Genomic DNA, 18,138 nt, shown 5'->3' with positions numbered 1-18,138 from the left:
TCTAGGGCTTGTGCTGCTGGTTACCATCCATTGACTTTGGTGTCAAATGAAAATGAAATCCTGTTTTGTTACTGCTATATTTTTAAGGATTGGGAAAAAGCAAACCTGGATGGGCCCTTGCATCTGCTTGGCCAATTAATTCACTTGTCCACTGCACCATTGCTGCTCTGGCAATCCCCATATCCCTTAACTCTCCTGTGCCAAAAATCTATTGGTCTCAGATTTGAACAAAGACTTCCCATGCATGCTTAACTTTTGCTCACCATGACTGTGTACTTCAAGGATAGCTTGTACCCTGTGGTGTTAAGATACCTGCACTTTGCTCTCAATGTAATTATCTTTTTTGTCCCCAAATGTTGTCATATGATTTTTTTAAATAAAAGGCACAAACCTATAGCCCCAGTCCCTCATTAACAGGTCACAGTTCTTCTGGGTAGGGGAAGAGGGAGTGAGAGTAGAATGGAGCAGGTATGGTTGAGGGGAACCCATTTTTAGCAACAAAAAAACTTTTTGGAAGCACTAATTTGTAAGGTGTAATCCATAGAGTATTCTAATTAGATTATTCTAATCCATCAGAATAGGTGAAATGCAGCCATAGGAAACGTGGGAATGGATTATTTTGCAGGATTTAGGATTGGTGGGTGTACAATTAGGTTTGCTATAGCGTTCTGTGGGTTTGTGATGGGTACTGGTTACCAACCTGTGCTCCGCAATGGAGATGAAGTCAAGAAAAGGAAGGGAAGAGTTGGAAATGGACCATGAAAGTGAGTGTGGTATCGGGGATGACGCTGGGTTCGGCAAAGACCACATCTCTGCTTGCAATAGGATGAACTTGTGATATGTTTTATTTACATTGACCAGGAAGTCCAAGACCGCACGGGGGTGCTGTCTCTTGTTGCCATGGAGCATACGAGGTGATGCTGACAATCTCTTGACTTGTCCCAGGAGCTCAGTCTGTGTAGAAGAAGGAGTTGTAGTGATCTCTGGCTTCTCTCTGCAGTTCACTCTTGCCTTTGGAGGAAGTGTTGGCAGTCTCTGGCTTATCCTGGTGGCACAGTCTTTGCCTCTGAGTGTGGGCACAGTACCTCATTGTCTGTAGGCAGGAAGAGGCATTGGCTGTCTGGGGCTTCTTCCTGGCAGCTCAGTCCTGACTGCCCTGTGGCACTGGTGGTCTCGGGTTTATCCCATCAGCTCAGCCTTCCTCGAACCTAGCAGGGTGGTGTCCTGCTTTCTCTCCTTCTCTATTTTTTCTTCCTCTTTCTCTCGTGCTCCTCTCAACCCCTCCTTTCTCCCCTGTGGCTGGAAGGCCTGGGTTTTATAGGGATTAAGCTGACGAGGTTTAGCTGGGCCACTGTCAGCCGGTGATGGGGCTCAGAGCGGCATCCGAGGGCACACAGGATAAATGTTGGGGACAAAAGTGGAGAAACCTTTGAAAGAAAGAGGCAACACCAAGACTGATGTCCTGGAAAAAATAAAAAGGGTGGGTGAATATTGTGGGTTGCCTCAGTGGGACTGAACAAAACTGTCTGACTGCTCTGCATATCTGGCAGAAATTAGCATAGTTTGAACCTGTAAAGGTTCGTATTGCTACACCTTTCAATTAGAAGAAGAAAGTTGAGTTAAAGGAGAACAAGAAGCTGCAGTTGCTGGAATCTTGAGCAAAAAGAGCTGAAGAATGTCCTGAACCGTGTGTCTGTTTCCTGTGCAGATACCTGACCCACTGAGTTCCTCCAGCACTTGGATTTTGCTTGCGTTAAAGGAGAAGTTGTTCATTGGAAGCTTATGTTTGGTGCTCAGGTGTCTGAGCAATATCTCATCTTTTGAATCAACATATTACATCTCCCTTGACTCGTTGCCAAATCACACTGCCTTTCAAGTGTAACTGTAATATTTTACTTTGTTTTTTTGCTCACCATAACTGTTGCCTGACCACCTATAGCATTTATAACATTCTGTTTTATTTTATATTTCCACTGCCTACAGTTTTTATTTTGCTTTCTAGCAGTGATAATCTAACATGGTTTTTCAGCCTATGAGACTAAATGAAGTTATGAATATGAATCAAAAGGATGAGAACTGTCAGATCATAAAAGACCGCCGTAGTTAATTTACTGTCATAGGATGGAGCAATAATGAGAATGTGGACAAGCTCCAGTAACTGATCTCTAACAATCAGCCTCCCAAAAACCGTAGGCATTATGTAAGGGAAGACTCTCGTAATAAAATGCTTTGGTAACCCCAGGCAAAGCCACTTCTTTCCTCCGCAAACTACACTTTGCACTTGTATGCATGATATGTGCTCAGAAGCTGCACGCAATTGCAGCTCCCCCAACAAGGCCCCAGGAGAAACTATAAATGGAAGCAGTGGGCAAAATAACTAGTGCTTCGAATTCATATATTATGTGGGATTTGCCATTTGTGCTCGTTGTTTGCTCAAACTCGTATCAGTTTTCTCGGTCAATTTTATCAGCATCATCCTATATTCTGTGGTAACATATTTGTACCCTTAAGTGTTTTTATACTATTTGCTTCAGCCATTCTCAGTAGGAGTGAGTTCAATGTTCCCGCCATGCTTTGGATAAGCGTTTCCTCTTAATTTTCTTATGGATTTCTTGGTGACTGGATTTATATTGATGGCCTCAGTCACCCCTTCCCCACTTGAAAAACATTCTCTCTCCTGTCGAACAAAGCTTCCATAATGTTCAGGTAAACTTTCAGCCTCTTGAAAGACCAAAAGGACCCAGTATATTCATTTTTCCCCGATATTTATACTTGCACCTACCTCTATTGTCCTTGTAAAAAAATTCTGGACCCTCTCTACTGCCTTCATATTTATTTTTTTAAATTGTAAATGGAGCTGTGTGTGGTAATCTGCCAGCTGACCAGGTTTTGAATTTGTGTTTAGCACAATTTCTCTACTTTCGGGTTCTTTTGCTCCAGAGGTAAATCTGAATGCGGAATTTGCTTCCTTTTACAGCCTTTCAAATCAGCAGTGCAACTTCTGGTGATTGGTTTTGTACTCCCTTTGTCCCCTTACTCTTCTCTGGGTCAACCTCTGCAAATAAATTACCTTTCTTCCTACCAAAATACACTATCTCGTATTTATCTGTGCTGAACTTCATTTTTAAATTATGGGGTCTGTTCTGCAACTTATTAATACCCTTCTATAATTTTCAGCTTCTCACCCAATTTGGCGTCATCAGCAGCTTTAGAAATTTCATCCAGATATAAATCGTTAGTATAAATTGTGGACATCAGTTGTTCTAACACCGACTCTCATGAAACACCACTGCCCCCCCCCCCCCTCTTCACACCTTTCCGCTATGAATGGTTGCTGTTCTCCATTCTAAAGCCACCTGGCTATCCTTCTGCAGACTGTCCACTGGCTTGTTATCTGACATTATTCATTCACCTATTATACCATGCCTTATCAAGGACCTTTTGAAAATCCAGCTAGATTGCAGGTCCTGTTCCCACCCCAATCTTTAATTGATGTAAAATATTTAACTCCTGCATGTTCTTGTATAATTTTAGAGCTCCTCATAGATATCCTCATTGTTATTTTGAATTAGCCGTTGGTCTCTCTTATTGTGCGTTCCTCTATTGTCTGCGTATTGCATGTACATCTCCTTCTTTTGCCCCAGTTGTTCCTGTGTCACTATTCAACTGTGCATGTTTACTTCATCTTTTGTCACACTTTTAAATGTTTCCTGTTCTGCAAACTGAAAAGGGAAGGGGTGGGGGGAGCAAAAAGCTGCAGGTTTAAAAAATCTGAAATAAAAACATTTACGTGATCGAAGACTCAAGACTGCAGATGGTGCAATCAATCTTGAGCAGAAACAAAGGACTGGAAGCACTCAGCTGGTCAGGCAGCATCTAGGGAACGACTTTCTAAGTGCTTCTAACATGTTTTTGTTAATATTATACGAAAGAGCAAGATGTAGGGAAAAGGGATGAATGTAGGGAATAAACAAAATCGCATGCGGGAAGTGAAATTTGAAGTTATTTTGGTGGGGGGGGAATGTGTGGTTTGCTGGAATTGCCTGGAAAGTTGAGAAATGCAACCCCCATGTTCATGAGCATTTGTAAGTAAAACCAATACTCCTGTGTCTTTGAGTTGCTGATTAATTGGACATTTGGTGTAACTGCTGTAAGATTAATGTGATCTGAAATGGTACCTGCTTGAGTTGGTTGGTAATCTTTAAATTCTTTCTTCTTTGCAGAAAAAGCCACTGATTGCAATAATCAGAGAGGTTTGCGATGGGTAAGTACTGCAGTCAAAGCAGCATGGGTTTAAAGAAAGGTATCCAATCATGTAATTGGTAAAAAGGCAATGTTATAGTTCAGTAAGTTGTCAGAGAAATAGAAAGGTATACCATGACTGATAAATAAGATTTGTGGGAGGAATATAGTATAGAGTGCTGCATTTAACTAAGTGTCGGTAAACTTGTATGAATAATCAATTGGTAATGTTATTTTGTATTTGTAAAAATTATGCAGATTATACCGAGGCATCCAGTGATTATATGTAGAACATTGTGCATGTTTTTGCTGGCTGTTAAGCGAAGATTTTCAGCTGTGATATTAGCATTGCTTTATGGAAGTTTAAGCCAAAGTTGACTGTTTTGTTTGGCTACAAAGTAAGTGATTTATGTCTGTTATGGTCATTACTGCACGTCAGTAGGATTCCTCAATATGGAGTGCCAATTTAAATATTATTTATTAGCCTTCATTTAATAAGCCTGATTTTGTTGAGACACAGAGATTGCAGATGCTGGAATCTTGAGCGAAACACTCAAGTGCTGAAGGATGTGGGTCAGGCAGCATCTGTGAAGGGAGTGAACAGATGAAATTTTGGGTCAGGCCCTTTCTTCAGACTGGAGTAGGGGGAAGACTGGTGGAAAAATATGATGGGGGTCGGGGCAAATCTGGCAAGTGATAGCTGGATGCCGGTGAAGGGGGGAGTGATTGGGAAAACCGGTTGAGTGAGTGGAATTCTTGGATGAGCGATGAGTGTGCGGAAGTGGGGAAAGGGGGTATGGGGAGAAGGCAGGAACGGGGTACTGATTGTGAATGATCAGCCATGATCACATTGAATGGTGGTGCTGGCTCGAAGGGCCGAATGGCCTACTCCTGCACCTATTGTCTATTGTGATGGGGGATGGTGAAAGGAATGTGTGCACACTGGGGTGGGGGTGGATGCATATGAGCCTCTGTCTCACCTGAAAGGGCTGCTAGGGTTTCTCATCTGGAAGTACTACTGGGGTACAAGCAACCTGTGCTCCCAATACAATACAATACAATACAATACAATATATCTTTATTGTCATTGTACCCAGGGGTACAACGAGATTGGGAATGCGCCTCCCATACGATGCAATAATTTAGGTAATTTAGACAGCAGCAACCCAACGAAACGAAACAGTTGTAACAGTTTTGGACAGGGTAAAGTGCAAGTTGATCTATGCATTGTGGCCGTCCGGCTCAGCAGGACCATATGTGGCCTCCTTTAAATGACCATATATTTGAGCCCCATATTTCCCTTTTGTCCTCTCCCACCACACCCGTTGCCCTGCATATCCATCCATCGCACCTCCTCTTTCCAGATCTGACGTCCTTTTGCCTCCTTTTCACCTCTCGCCTTTGTCACTTACTGCACCCATCTGCCAATCCCCCCCCCCCCCCACACATGTATCCACCTACCACTTGCCAGGCTTTGCCTCATCCCCACTGCTCTATTTCCAGCTTTCTCCCCAACTCCATCAGTCTGAAAAGGGTCCCGCCCCAAAATGTCATCAGTCTGTTCCCTCTTCGTTTGCTGCCAGACCCATTGAGCAATTTTGTTTTATCGTCTATTTTGATTGTACATTTGAAAGGCATCATTACGGCAAACATGTGCTTAGATGCTAAAAATCTGTCAGCTCGCAGTTTGAATCCAAACCTGCTGTGATGTTTAATTTTTATACCTTTTATCTTGTACACTCCACATGTTTTGTATTATGTGAATGTAGATGTAGAAATATCGCCCCCATAATTAACTCAATTGTCTTTGTACCTTGACAATTTGCTTTTTTCCCCCTCAATTTGTTATCAATTAGTTGCACTCCTGTTATATATAAAGTTGCTTTCTGCCAATTTTCCCAAATCCTAATTCCTGAGGATTTGGGAAAGGAAATTCCAGACCTTTGGGCCTCGGAGATGAAAATGTTGGGTGTAGATGGGCGTGATGTGATGTGATGCTCCTAGTCGTCCACTTAGCACATAGAATGGTGCCTTGGGTAAAAGACCCATGGGTTTGCCGCCATCGGAATTGTAACCCAGAGCATTAGAGCTGAAGAAGAAAATTTGGATGTGTTGCCTGGTTGGTGTGGAGAGAGTTGGGAAAGCGGAGGGAGGGGGTGTTGGGGCGAGGAAGGGGGTGCTGAGACGAGAAGCAGAGATGGAGAAATTTGGAAAGTGGGTCATCATAATCAGCCACACAAATGAAATTCAAAACTTTCCGGATGCAGTGACTTGGTTCAAGGCCAGTTACTTGTATCTCTTGGCAGCTGACTGTCGCTTTTTACTTCACATTTGTCTCTTGTTTAAAAGACTGCCCAACAAGGTTCTGCCGCTTCGTGATTGCTCCCAAGGCACCTGGATGGTAAATCTCCCTGCCCTTTTTGTTGCTGTGGACCTTTCTATCTCCGTATCCCTTCTTCCTACCTCAAGATCCTTTTCAACCCAAGTTATTTGTCAAATATTGAAACTGCTCTCCATATCTGATGCTGGAGCTGTTGAATGAGTAATTGGAGGTTTTACCACATTAAATGGGCTCTATAAATGAAAGTTACAGTATTTGTACCTTTTTATGTCCATGAGCCAACCCACTTTGCGTGCTGTTCAGGAAGTGCTGTGCCAGAGACCACACACAAGAAGGAATTTTATTCCCTGTGGCCCACTGCTGTCAATGCCAAACCATCTAGACTAATGCAAAGCAAATTTGTTCCAGCCTGCAATCATCGAGTGAGTGATGGATGGGAATTGTAAAAGCAGTTATTAACTCTAGCACTATTGTCTACATTTGCTTTCTCAATGTAACCTTAACCCAAGTCTGTGTGTGGGAAGTGCGTTTATTCAAGCTGGTGAACATTACTGAATGTTCGTGCATCTCTGGAGAAATCCCTCTGTGTGTGCTCCAGGCTGTACTGCTCACTGTTGTGCTTTCTGAACCCTCTGATCTCAAATCTATAGAGGATAATAGGGATCCCCTATAATAGGGAAATAGCTGGACTATGGGGAACCAACCTGTGAAATGTTGAAACTAATGAGACGAGTGGCCCAAGGATAGCTAAGGTCTGTAGAAAGTAGAAAGGGTCTGATGGAATGAGGGAGAATTTTAGCAGAGAAAGTGTGAAGTGAGGTAATGAATGAGAATTTTAGATTCTCTAATTTATCGTCCCATTATACTTATCCTGGATCCTTGGTTTGGGTTTATTATTGTCATTTGTACCAACATACAGTGAAAAGCTTTGTTATGCGTGCTATCCAAACAGATCGGATGTATTATGCATAAATATTATCAACTCAAACTCAACAGTTGGTGTAAAGGGGGAAAATACAGTGAGTATATAGTTCTCGGCATTGTAGAGCATCAGTTCCATGGACTATGTCCAATGTCCACAAATGGAGTAGAGATGAAGCGAACAGTACCCTAGATAATGAAAGGACGATTCAGAAGCCTGATATCCGGGGAAGAGATTGTTCCCGAGCTTCTGCAGTTTTTGCCATTTGGGATTAGAGAGGAGGAGGAATAACCGAGGTAGGACATGTCTTTGAGTATACGAGTTGCTTTTCCGAGGCAGCATGATGTGTAGATGGAGTCAATTGTGGGAGTCTGGTCTGTGTGATCAACTGGGCTATATCACAAGTCTGTGCAATTTCTTGCAGTCTTGGACTGAGCTGTTTCCAAATCAAGCCGTGATGCAACCAAGCAGTAAGCTTTCTATGATGTATCTGTGGACGTTTGTAAGTGTCATTAGAGGCATGCCAAATTTCCACAGTCTCCTGAGGATGTGGAGGCATTAGTGTTTCTTCTTGGCTGCCGCTTTAATGTGGTTGGTCCATGACAGATCATTGGTGATATTAATGCCATGGAACTTGACACTCCCAACCATTTCCACTTTGGCACCATTGATGCAGATTGGGGCTTGTACTCCACCATTCTTCCTGAAGTTGGTAACGAGCTCTTTTGTCTTGCTAACATTGAGGGAGAGGTTATTTTCCTTGTACCATGATACTGGGTTCTCTACCTCCTTCCTGTATTTGGTAGAAATATCCAATGAATCCCACTGTTTTATCTCCTTAATACCTTATTTTCCCTCTTTCAAGTACCTATCCAATTTTCCTTTCAAATAATACATTTGAATTTGCTTCAACCACCCTTTTAGGCTCCCAGATTGTCATTTTTTACAAGCCGATTCCTTGTAAGATTTTAGAATCACAGAAAGAAGCCATTCAGCCTTTAGAATCCATATTGGCTCTCTACGGTGCCTTTTGTTTTATTATTTAAGTAGCAAATTGGCTGATTCCACTGGTGAGTGAGTGCAGTTCACATATTGATCGCTTGCCTCTGAATGCGTTACCAATCATAATAAACCTGCCTCTTTATTGATTCATTCACCGATGGAAGCATTATTCTGGCTGCCCCCTCATTGTTTTGAACACCTCTACTACATCTCTTGGCCATCTCAATGGGAAGGTGGAGTATCCCAACTTTACAGTGGTTATGAGAAAGAAGGAACGGCAGATGCTGGTTTACACTTGGGGTTGGGACCCTTTTTTTGACCCGCAATATCACCTCTCCATGTTCTCCAGGGGTGCTATCTGGCCCACCTAGTGACTCCAGCAATTTGGATTTTTTGGGGGGGAGGGTGGGGAGTGATCATTGTCACTTTACTGAGTGTCTGAGGTTTGTGTTGTCTGAAAAATTTGAAATTGTTCTGTGTCTGTTCAAATCCAAGTAATGAACATACACGGTGAAAACCAATAGTCCTTGTACTGACCCTTGAGCAGCATTACTCGGTATATAACTCTTGCTGTTGGTCCTATTTCAAATCATCTAATCTCTCAGTCCTCTGGGAACTGAAATCTTTGTTGTAACCCTTATTGATTTTGAACATCTCTGCAAAGGGGAACAACTCGAACTTGCCTAACCTTGCCAAGTAACTAAACGCCTTGTCATTGGCAACATTCTGCTGAAGCACTTCGGCCTTCTCACCAATGTTATAATGTTCTCACCCCAAAATGGAACATGGGCCATGACTTGTAGCGCCTCCCACCACCCACTTTCCCACTATTTCCCTCCCCTCCCTGTTGAAAGTTTCCGCTCCCGGTAGATCCTTTACCCTAGCACAAGGATGCAATAGAACTTTTGTACCAGTGGTTGTAGTTTTACCTGACTCACTAGCTCTTGTTATCTGACAAAAACATGGCGATGCCCTAGAGCAAATTGCCCAAGGCTGTTGTCATCCTTGGCTGCCATGAGCTCAATATTTGTTTGAGAATGTCAAACCAGGAGAGGATTGCTGCTTCCTGTCCCATTTGGCGGTTATCTCTAGTGTTACTGAACCTTCTGCAGCACCACAATGAGCAACTCCGAGAATCTCTTTTCTTTCTGTCAGTTGTACCGGGGTCAGACCTGTAGTTAAATTTGAGCAGGAAAAACAATTGCAGATGCTGGTTTACATCGAAGGTAGACACAAAATGCTGGAGTGACTCAGTGGGTCAGGCAGCATCTCAGGAGAGAAGGAATGGGTGACATTTTGGGTCGAGACCCTTCTTCAGACTACAAGTCTGCAGATTGCAGAGTTCTCCAGTCTGAAGAAAGGTCTCGACCTGAAACATCACCCATTCCTTCTCGCACGAGATGCTGCCTACCCCCTGATTTACTCCAGCATTTTGTGTTAAATTTGAGCAATTGGTCATACTTCCTGCATGCTTGTTTATCCAAGGCCTACTACATTATACACCATTGAGGTGAATTTGGTATGTTTATAGCAGTTTGCATAAGCATTGTTTTATTGTGGTGTAATGGGAGAAAAATAGATATCGCAACATAGGTTGAAGGAGGAGACGGGTGAAGAGTTACTCCAGTGTTTAAGGTTGAAGGAACCATTATCAATTGAAGGGACAAAGGGAATCCAGAGTCACAGGATGCTGTGGCAGGAGGGGTGCAGGAACTAGCTTCACTATTGACCAACCTGGCTGTATCTGGTCCATTACACTGGGACACTGCAGAGCAATGGAGGAGCAGGCTGCAACATTGCCGAGATGGAAGGGAGCTGAGTTACCATTGCAGTTTGTGTGCGATGACCCATGATGCTGATTACTGTGGAGAAGATGTTGAGGATCGAGAGCTGGAGGACATTTCCTCAGTGTCAATGTCCTCTGAATAAACCCATTTTCACCCTGGTTTTGTCTGAATGTTATCAGAGTAATAATTAGTGCTCAAGGGCTGTTAGTTGCATGTCTTTTTTAATTATTCGATGGGCCAAAGCAGGTAACTAGAGTTGAGGACAAGGCTTACTGTAGACCAGCTGGAGTGACAGACAGGTCACTCCTTTACCCATGCTCCTGATTGTTGTACAGTAGTGATATATAGTAATTATGTTATCAGCGAGTGGTAAAATATTACCCAAGTAATGAAATTTATGCTTACTGTTATTGGTAACCAATTGTCAAGAGTTACTGCTGTTTATTACGGTTGATCACTGGTTCATGTGACTTTGTGTCAATTTTTGTTTATTATTATTATTGGGCATGCTTCATGGAACCGCTCTGCCCAAAACCACAAGAAATTGCAGAGAGTTGTGGATGTTGCCCAATCCACCGCATAGATCAACCTTCCCACCATCGACTCCATCCACACTTCACACCTTGCGAAAGCAGCCAACATATTCAAAGACCGTTTTCACCCCAGTCATTGCATCTTCTGCCTGATGGGAAAGGGTAGAAGAAATAAAATCTTTAAAGCACGTACCACACGTTTCAGTACGTCTGTAGAAGTTGGTAAGAGTCTTTGGAATCATCCCGAACTTCATTTGTCTTCTGAGGAATGAGAGGCGTTGGTATGTTCTCTTGGTCGTAGTTTCAAAGTAGTTGGTCCAGGACAAGTTGGTGATATTTACACCTTGAAGCTCTAGACCATCTCCATTACAGTATCATTGATCCTGATTGGAGCAAGTACTTGAAGTCATTAACTACCTCCTTTGCCTTGCAGGCAACGAGGGAGAGGTTGTTGATTAAAATCCGTTACTAAATGTTTTCTCTCCTTCCTGTACTCTATCTCACCATTCGGGGTGCAGCGCACCACAACAGGATCATCTGCAAACTTGTAAATGGAGTTAGAGCAGAATTTGTTTGCACAGTTATGAGTGTATAAGTAGCATAGTAAGGGGTGGACAACACATCCTTGCGGGGCCCCAGGGTTGAGAATTATGGAGGATGCTTTGTCACCTATCCTCACTGGTTGTGGTCTGTGGATCAAAGTCCAAGATCCAATGGCAAAGGATGCTAATTCCTAGGTCCAAGAGTTTGGTCGAGATTATGGTGTTAAAGGTGGAGCTGATGTGGAGATGTCCTTGTTATCTAGATGTTCCAGGGATGAATGTCAGGCCAGGAAAACAGTGTCTGCTGTGGATCTGTTACGACGATAGACAAATTGCAGTGGATCAAGTCTATCAGGGAGGCAGGAGTTAATGTGCACCATGACCAGCCTCTCAAAGCACTTCATGATGATAGATATCAGAGCCACTGAACGGTAGTCATTAAGGCATGCTACTTGACTTTTCTCGGGTACTGGGATGGCAGCAGTTATCTTAATGAGGGTGGAATCTCAGAATGGAGTACGGGGAGATTAAAGATGTCCACAAATGTTCCTGCCATCTGGTCCATGCAGGTTCTGTGGACACGACGGGGGCTGGGTTTGTTGCTTTCCTTCCATCTGGGTTAGTTGCTTTCCACTGATTCACTCTGACATTTGCAACAGTGACCATGGGTACAGATGTACCTGAAGCTGTTGGGCGAATGACGTCATTCAACTGATCATCTTTTCAAAATAAGTGTAGAAAGCATCAAGCTCGTCGTGGAGGAACATGTTGCTGCCAGCTGTACTGCCTGACTCCATTTTTAGCCTGCGTGCAGTATCTTAGTTATTGGTCTCGGTGACAAATTACAATGTAGCATGCAGAAGTTGATGACTCTCCTGTGATGTAGTTTGTTTTCATTTGCAGATGGTCGTTGCCAAACCCAGAACACTACACACTGCGTTACGCTGATGGGACTCAGCTGTACATCACTGAGAAGGTCAGTTCCCTGGCACTTCCATCAGAACCAATTTACACAATCCCTTGAATATAATTCTCTTCAGTAACTTGGTAACAATCATTGCATGTGCAATATAAAGAAGGATGCTTTCATGTAGCATCCAATTCTTTCTTGAATTATTCCCAGATTTCACCTTTTGGAACTGTACATCAATTTTCAGGCAAGGAAGTAAAAAATGTTCTTTTCACTGTTCTTTTTAACAAGGTTTCCTTTTTTCTCTCCCCCCCCCCCTCTCATCCACGCTAGACTCGCAATGAAATCAAAAATGGGACTATTCTGCGGCTGGCTATTTCCCCAGTGAGTATTCGTGATGTTGAAGATGCATCTTCTCAGAGATGGTAACAATGAAGAGGCAGTTTTGGGTCTATTAGCCTGCTACAACGATGGGATCTGAGGCACATTTGATATTGGACCGTGCCTCATTTCAATGAGACTCATGAGTTTCCAGATGCCATATATTTGTTCCTGTGATTCCAGATTAGATTTAACAATAGTCAGTCATGCTGTTTAAAACTGGGAAAATTACGCACCTTATTTACGTGCATCGTCTGAAAGACCGGAACCATCAAAATATGGATGTTCAAAAGATCAAGGAACAAAGTTCAGTATTGTGCTGTGCTGAAGGGATAGGATTACAGTTGAAGCATCTGAAATGTTGCCAGAATCTATTCTTGTTGGCTGATCACGTGACGGCAAGATTTAAAGAGGCTGTTATTGTCACCGCACATCATTTAGGAGCCTGTTGAGAACACTCAGGACTTGCAGGAAAGGGCCATTGTGAGGGATGCCATAACCTTTGGGAGAGGACGAATCAGTTGGCCTGCTTCCTGAAGGGCAGAGATGTCAAGTATAGAAACTGATAATATACCAGCCGAATACATAACTTTTGAGAGGGTTGTGTGTGTGTGTGGTGAAGTCTGGCATGTAATATGGAAAAATGTGGATGTTTTCTCATTGCTCATTTGTACAATGAAAAATATTTTTGGTTGTTGAGCTTGAGATGCTGAGAGCATCTTTGTTCCTCGTGCGTGATTAGTAAGACTAGCACACGGGTCTAGCAAGTACTCGGCGCATTGTATTCCACTTGGATACTACATGAACATTGAATTCTCCAAAATTAGGTAACCTCTAACTAATCCCCACCCTTCTCCCATTTGTCCCACCTGGAATCCCACCTATTTCTTACTCGCTATTTTCCTCCCTCTGGCTTCACAATTCACAGCTCTTCAGTTTTGTCTTACACAGTCTGTTTTTATCTCTGGCCTTTGTTCCAGCCATCTGCATATCAAAACCTCTCCTCGCCTTCCTCCTATTACCTGCCATGCTTTCTCCTGCTTTCCCCTCTTCCAGCTTTCTTCTCTCTTTCCCCCATTCCCCCTCCCCACTCCCCCCGAACAATGTCTGAAGAAGGGTCTCGACCTGAAATTCACCTATTCACCTCAGCATACCTGACCTGCTGAGTTACTCTGACACTTAGTGTCCTTCAGTGTATTAACTAGCATCTAAATTAGGCAACAGGGTTATCTCTGATTAGGAGGAAAACTGAACACAAAAGTGAGGAGGCAGTACTTTATTTACATAGACATCAGTAAGACCACAGCTGGAACACTGTGCAATATTGGCCTCCTTATTTAAGGAGTTAATGCATTAGAAGCATTTTGGCAAAGGTTTACTACACTAATACTAGAAATGGGCATGTTATCTTTTTGAGAAGAGATTGGACAGGCTAAGCTTGTGCCTGCTGCTGTTTAGAAGAACAAAGGGAACTTGATGAAACGTAGGTTTCTGAGGAGTCTTGACAGGGTGGATGTGGAGAGGATATCTTTTCTTATGGGAGAATCTAAGGCATACTGTTTTCTAATAAGAGATCACTTCATTTAGACAGCAGAGGCAAAAATATTCCTTTCGGATATTAGTCTTTGAAACTTGCTTCCTGAAAGGGTGGTGGAAGCAGTTTTTGAACATTTTTAAGGCAGAGTATAGGCGTACAGTAAATGAAGATGGAGCTACGATTACCGGCGGGCTGGCCATGATTCTACAGAATGGGGCAGGTTTGAGGGGCCGACTGGACAATCACTGCTCACTCATTTGTCGATGAAGGGGTAGAATAATGGGATGGACTTCTATGGTGTTGTGGTTGACTTTTTTTTGTTAAATTGTAACCTTTGGTTTTGAAGAAGATGGTTAAAGTGTTCTTTAGGGATTATGTATAATCCTAACCTGACTCTTGTCCATAGAATCGAGCAGCCCGTCAGCTGTTGGAGAGGATCCAGTCCTCGTGCCTGGACTCGCGACTTGATGCTCTGAAGGAACTGGCCAAGCTCTCAGCTGATGCCACTTTTGCTACTGAATTTATCAACATGGAAGGAATTTTTATCTTGATGTTGCTGGTGGAGAGTGGAACCAAGTGAGTTGCCTTTTGTTTTTGTTCAATACATAGTAATGATGAAGTGAGACAGTTATTTGGAGGAGTTGGTGAACCTGGGATACTCGGAGGCAGCTGAGAGAAGATGTTCCGTGGGGAGGTTATGTGTGGTAGTAGTTATCAGGAGAATTATAATGAACTTGAAACTACAGGTTTGAGGTTATTAACAAAACAAGACTTGAGATGAGGGAAAAATTGTGCTTTGGGGATTTCTTATAATTTGGGACATGCTGTCTGAATGGATGTAGATGTAGATTCAGCAGTAATTTTTGAAATGGAAATAAGTAAACACCAATGAATGATCTGTTCTAGGGAATCTGTGATGGTATAACCAGAAGCCTAAACATAAACACCTTGAAGCAACAGTGGACGTGCTGTACGAGCCCATGCTATAAATTGGTTCTAGCCTTCTGAACACTTGCAAACAGTCGTCATTCTCATTTAAACCATGGGTATCGATGCCTTGGGTCATTATAGAGAACATCCTTTAGCTGGGTACCATGCCCAATGCCTGTCAAGCAAAACCTTCCTCTGCAAATGGCAATCTGCCCTGGAAGCATCCCTTCTTGTGTCATGGTGCCCAGCTTGACGACGACGACCCCTTGAAACCAACATGCTGCATCCTGTGCACCAGTTGGTGGTTTTCACACTGGCTCCGTTTGGTTAAAGTAATCAACCCAGTTGCTGTGCTGCAGTACGATGCCTACCGTCAGTAGCTTCCTGAATGTGCTGCTTACAATCAAACTCATTCACATGCTTCGGCATCACCATGCTTTGGCTACACGGCTTCTAATCTTCTGGAAAGTGGCCAGAAAACATAGGATCTTCTTGTCTTTCCTGAGCCTTAATTATCTTCTGACAAGAGTAATTTAACAGGCTAACCATTGGCTGGGCAGCTTACTATGAAGTGAGCTGTTGACTGAAAGGGCGGCGCGGTGGCGCAGCAGTAGAGTTGCTGCCGTACAGCACCAGAGACCCGAGTTTGATGCTGACCACGGGTTCTGTCTGTGTGGAGTTTGTACGTTCTCCCCGTGACCGCGTGATTTTTCGCCCAGTGCTCCGGTTTCCTCCCACACTACAAAGACGTGTGGGTTTGTAGGTTAATTGGCTTCTATTAAATTGTCCATAGTGTGTAGGATAGAACTAGCGTGATCGCTGGTCGGTGCGGACTCGGTTGGCCGAAGGGTCTGTTTCCATTCTGTATCTCTAAACTAAACTAAACTTTGAAATGTGAACTTTGACCAGATCCAGTTTGAGATGGTGGCTATCTTGCTGATTTGGAGGACTTGCATATTCCACTGTTACTGGATTGCTCTTGCTCACTCTTTCCTCTCCTGATGAAGAGCCATGGCATAGAATGAACCCCTGGTTATTGTTCCTTGCACAGCCTCCCAACCCATGTTTCCCTGATGACTCTGTGATGGGTAGGGAGTTGATTGCCATGCATTCTATGTTTGACAATGATGTATTGTAGAAAGGATTCCAAGTGCATGAAATCCATGCTGTGTTAACTGTGACAGTGTTGGTTAGACTTCAAGAGAAGCAGTGAGTATTGTTTAGGATTTGTGGATGAATGTGAAAAGTCAATATTGCCTGTTCCTCCTTTCTGGTCTGTTCTAATACCAAGTATCCTCGTTTACCTCCTTTGTCCATCACTTCAAGCAACTTGCTGGATAAATTCAGGTAAATGATGCTCTTGTGTGAAACTATTGAGACATGCTTGGCTGATTTGCCTCACCCTCATTGGATAACCACTTGTATCAACATTAAATAGTCGTGTTGCTTTATAAGTAATTGACAGCCATGGCCATGTTAAGCAGTGTAACATTAACAGTCATGCCCCATGGTAAATCAGACCTCCTCCACACCATCCTGAGGTGAAATATCATAAACAGCCGAATATCTTCCTGCCGACAGGTCTTTGTTTATTGGTTGATTTGTCCAAACCCTGGTGTGTACCTTGAGGCTAACCATCTGGAAAGTGGTCAGTGACATGAGATGATCTAGTCTTTCCTGAGCATTAAAAATATCATATTACAAGAGTGATTTGACGGGCTAACCATTGTCTGGGCAGTTTACTCTGAAGTTACCTATTGACTGACCGATCTCCCGTTCTCGCGTGGCCTATCTGATTGTCTGCTCTCTGTCTGTAGATAGTGTCATTGTTATATAGCATTGAAACAAGCCCTTCAGCCCACTGAGTCAGAGTTGGCCATCAAGTAATCATTTATTCTAAGCCAATAATATTCCTCACTCCCCCCCACCCTCCTTCCCCACCCCCCCCCCCCACTCTCCTCCCCCCCCCCCCCCCCACTCTCCTCCCCCCCCCCCCCCCACCCTCCTCCCCCCCCCCCATCCCCACTCTCATCAACTCTTCCTGGATTCTACTAGCCACTTACACCAAGGGTCAGTTTACAGAGTAACTCTACCAACCTGTATGTCTATGGGAGGAAAAGGGGACGTACAACGTGATCTTGGTGTCCTAGTGCATCAGTCACTGAAAGGAAGCATGCAGGTACAGCAGGCAGTGAAGAATGCAATGGAATGTTGGCCTTCATAACAAGAGGAGTTGAGTATAGGAGCAAAGAGGTTCTTCTGCAGTTGTATAGGGCCCTAGTGAGACCGCACCTGGAGTACTGTGTGCAGTTTTGGTCTCCAAATTTGAGGAAGGATATTCTTGCTATTGAGGGCGTGCAGCGTAGGTTTACTAAGTTAATTCCCGGAATGGCGGGAGTGTCGTATGTTGAAAGACTAGAGCGGTTAGGCTTGTATACACTGGAATTTAGAAGGATGAGAGGGGATCTTATTGAAACATATGATTATTAAGGGGTTGGACACGTTAGAGGCAGGAAACATGTTCCCAATGTTGGGGGAGTCCAGAACCAGGGGCCACAGTTTAAGAATAAGGGGTAGGCCATTTAGAATGGAGATGAGGAAAAACTTTTTCAGTCAGAGAGTTGTAAATCTGTGGAATTCTCTGCCTCAGAAGGCAGTGGAGGCCAAGTCTCTGAATGCATTCAAGAGAGAGCTAGATAGAGCTCTTAAGGATAGCGGAGTCAGGGGGTATGGGGAGAAGGCAGGAACGGGGTACTGATTGAGAATGATCAGCCATGATCACATTGAATGGCGGTGCTGGCTCGAAGGGCCGAATGGCCTCCTCCTGCACCTATTGTCTATTGAAAAGGGAGCACCCAGTATAAACCCACATGATCGCAGAGAATGTCCAAATTCTAAAGGATTGAACAGTCACCGAGCTGTGAGGCAGCAACATAACCTCGTCACCACTGATCCCCTGCGATATAGGTGACCTCGAAGAGAAACAGTTTGTGCTTGCGAGATTTCTCTGA

At 43.6% G+C, this 18,138-nt stretch overlaps 1 protein-coding gene across 5 annotated transcripts in view; it reads left to right on the top strand.

Annotated features, from left to right (window-relative positions):
- LOC144604351 (engulfment and cell motility protein 2) overlaps nt 1–18,138 on the top strand; it is a 145,014-nt gene that overhangs the window by 61,435 nt on the left and 65,441 nt on the right. For 4 of the 5 annotated variants that reach the window (XM_078418639.1, XM_078418637.1, XM_078418638.1 and 1 more), the window contains exons 3-7: nt 4,224–4,264; nt 12,273–12,345; nt 12,613–12,663; nt 14,604–14,773; nt 16,454–16,474. In XM_078418639.1, coding sequence (XP_078274765.1) covers nt 4,224–4,264; nt 12,273–12,345; nt 12,613–12,663; nt 14,604–14,773; nt 16,454–16,474 — 356 coding nt within the window. The remainder of the gene's footprint in view (nt 1–4,223; nt 4,265–12,272; nt 12,346–12,612; nt 12,664–14,603; nt 14,774–16,453; nt 16,475–18,138) is intronic. The other variant, XM_078418641.1, reaches the window with a different exon arrangement.

Source organism: Rhinoraja longicauda, chromosome 22, assembly GCF_053455715.1.
Source record: "Rhinoraja longicauda isolate Sanriku21f chromosome 22, sRhiLon1.1, whole genome shotgun sequence".
NCBI classification, from domain to species: Eukaryota; Metazoa; Chordata; class Chondrichthyes; order Rajiformes; family Arhynchobatidae; genus Rhinoraja; species Rhinoraja longicauda.
Note: the sequence above shows the minus strand (reverse complement) of the source record. Positions and strands in the feature narration are given on the sequence as shown.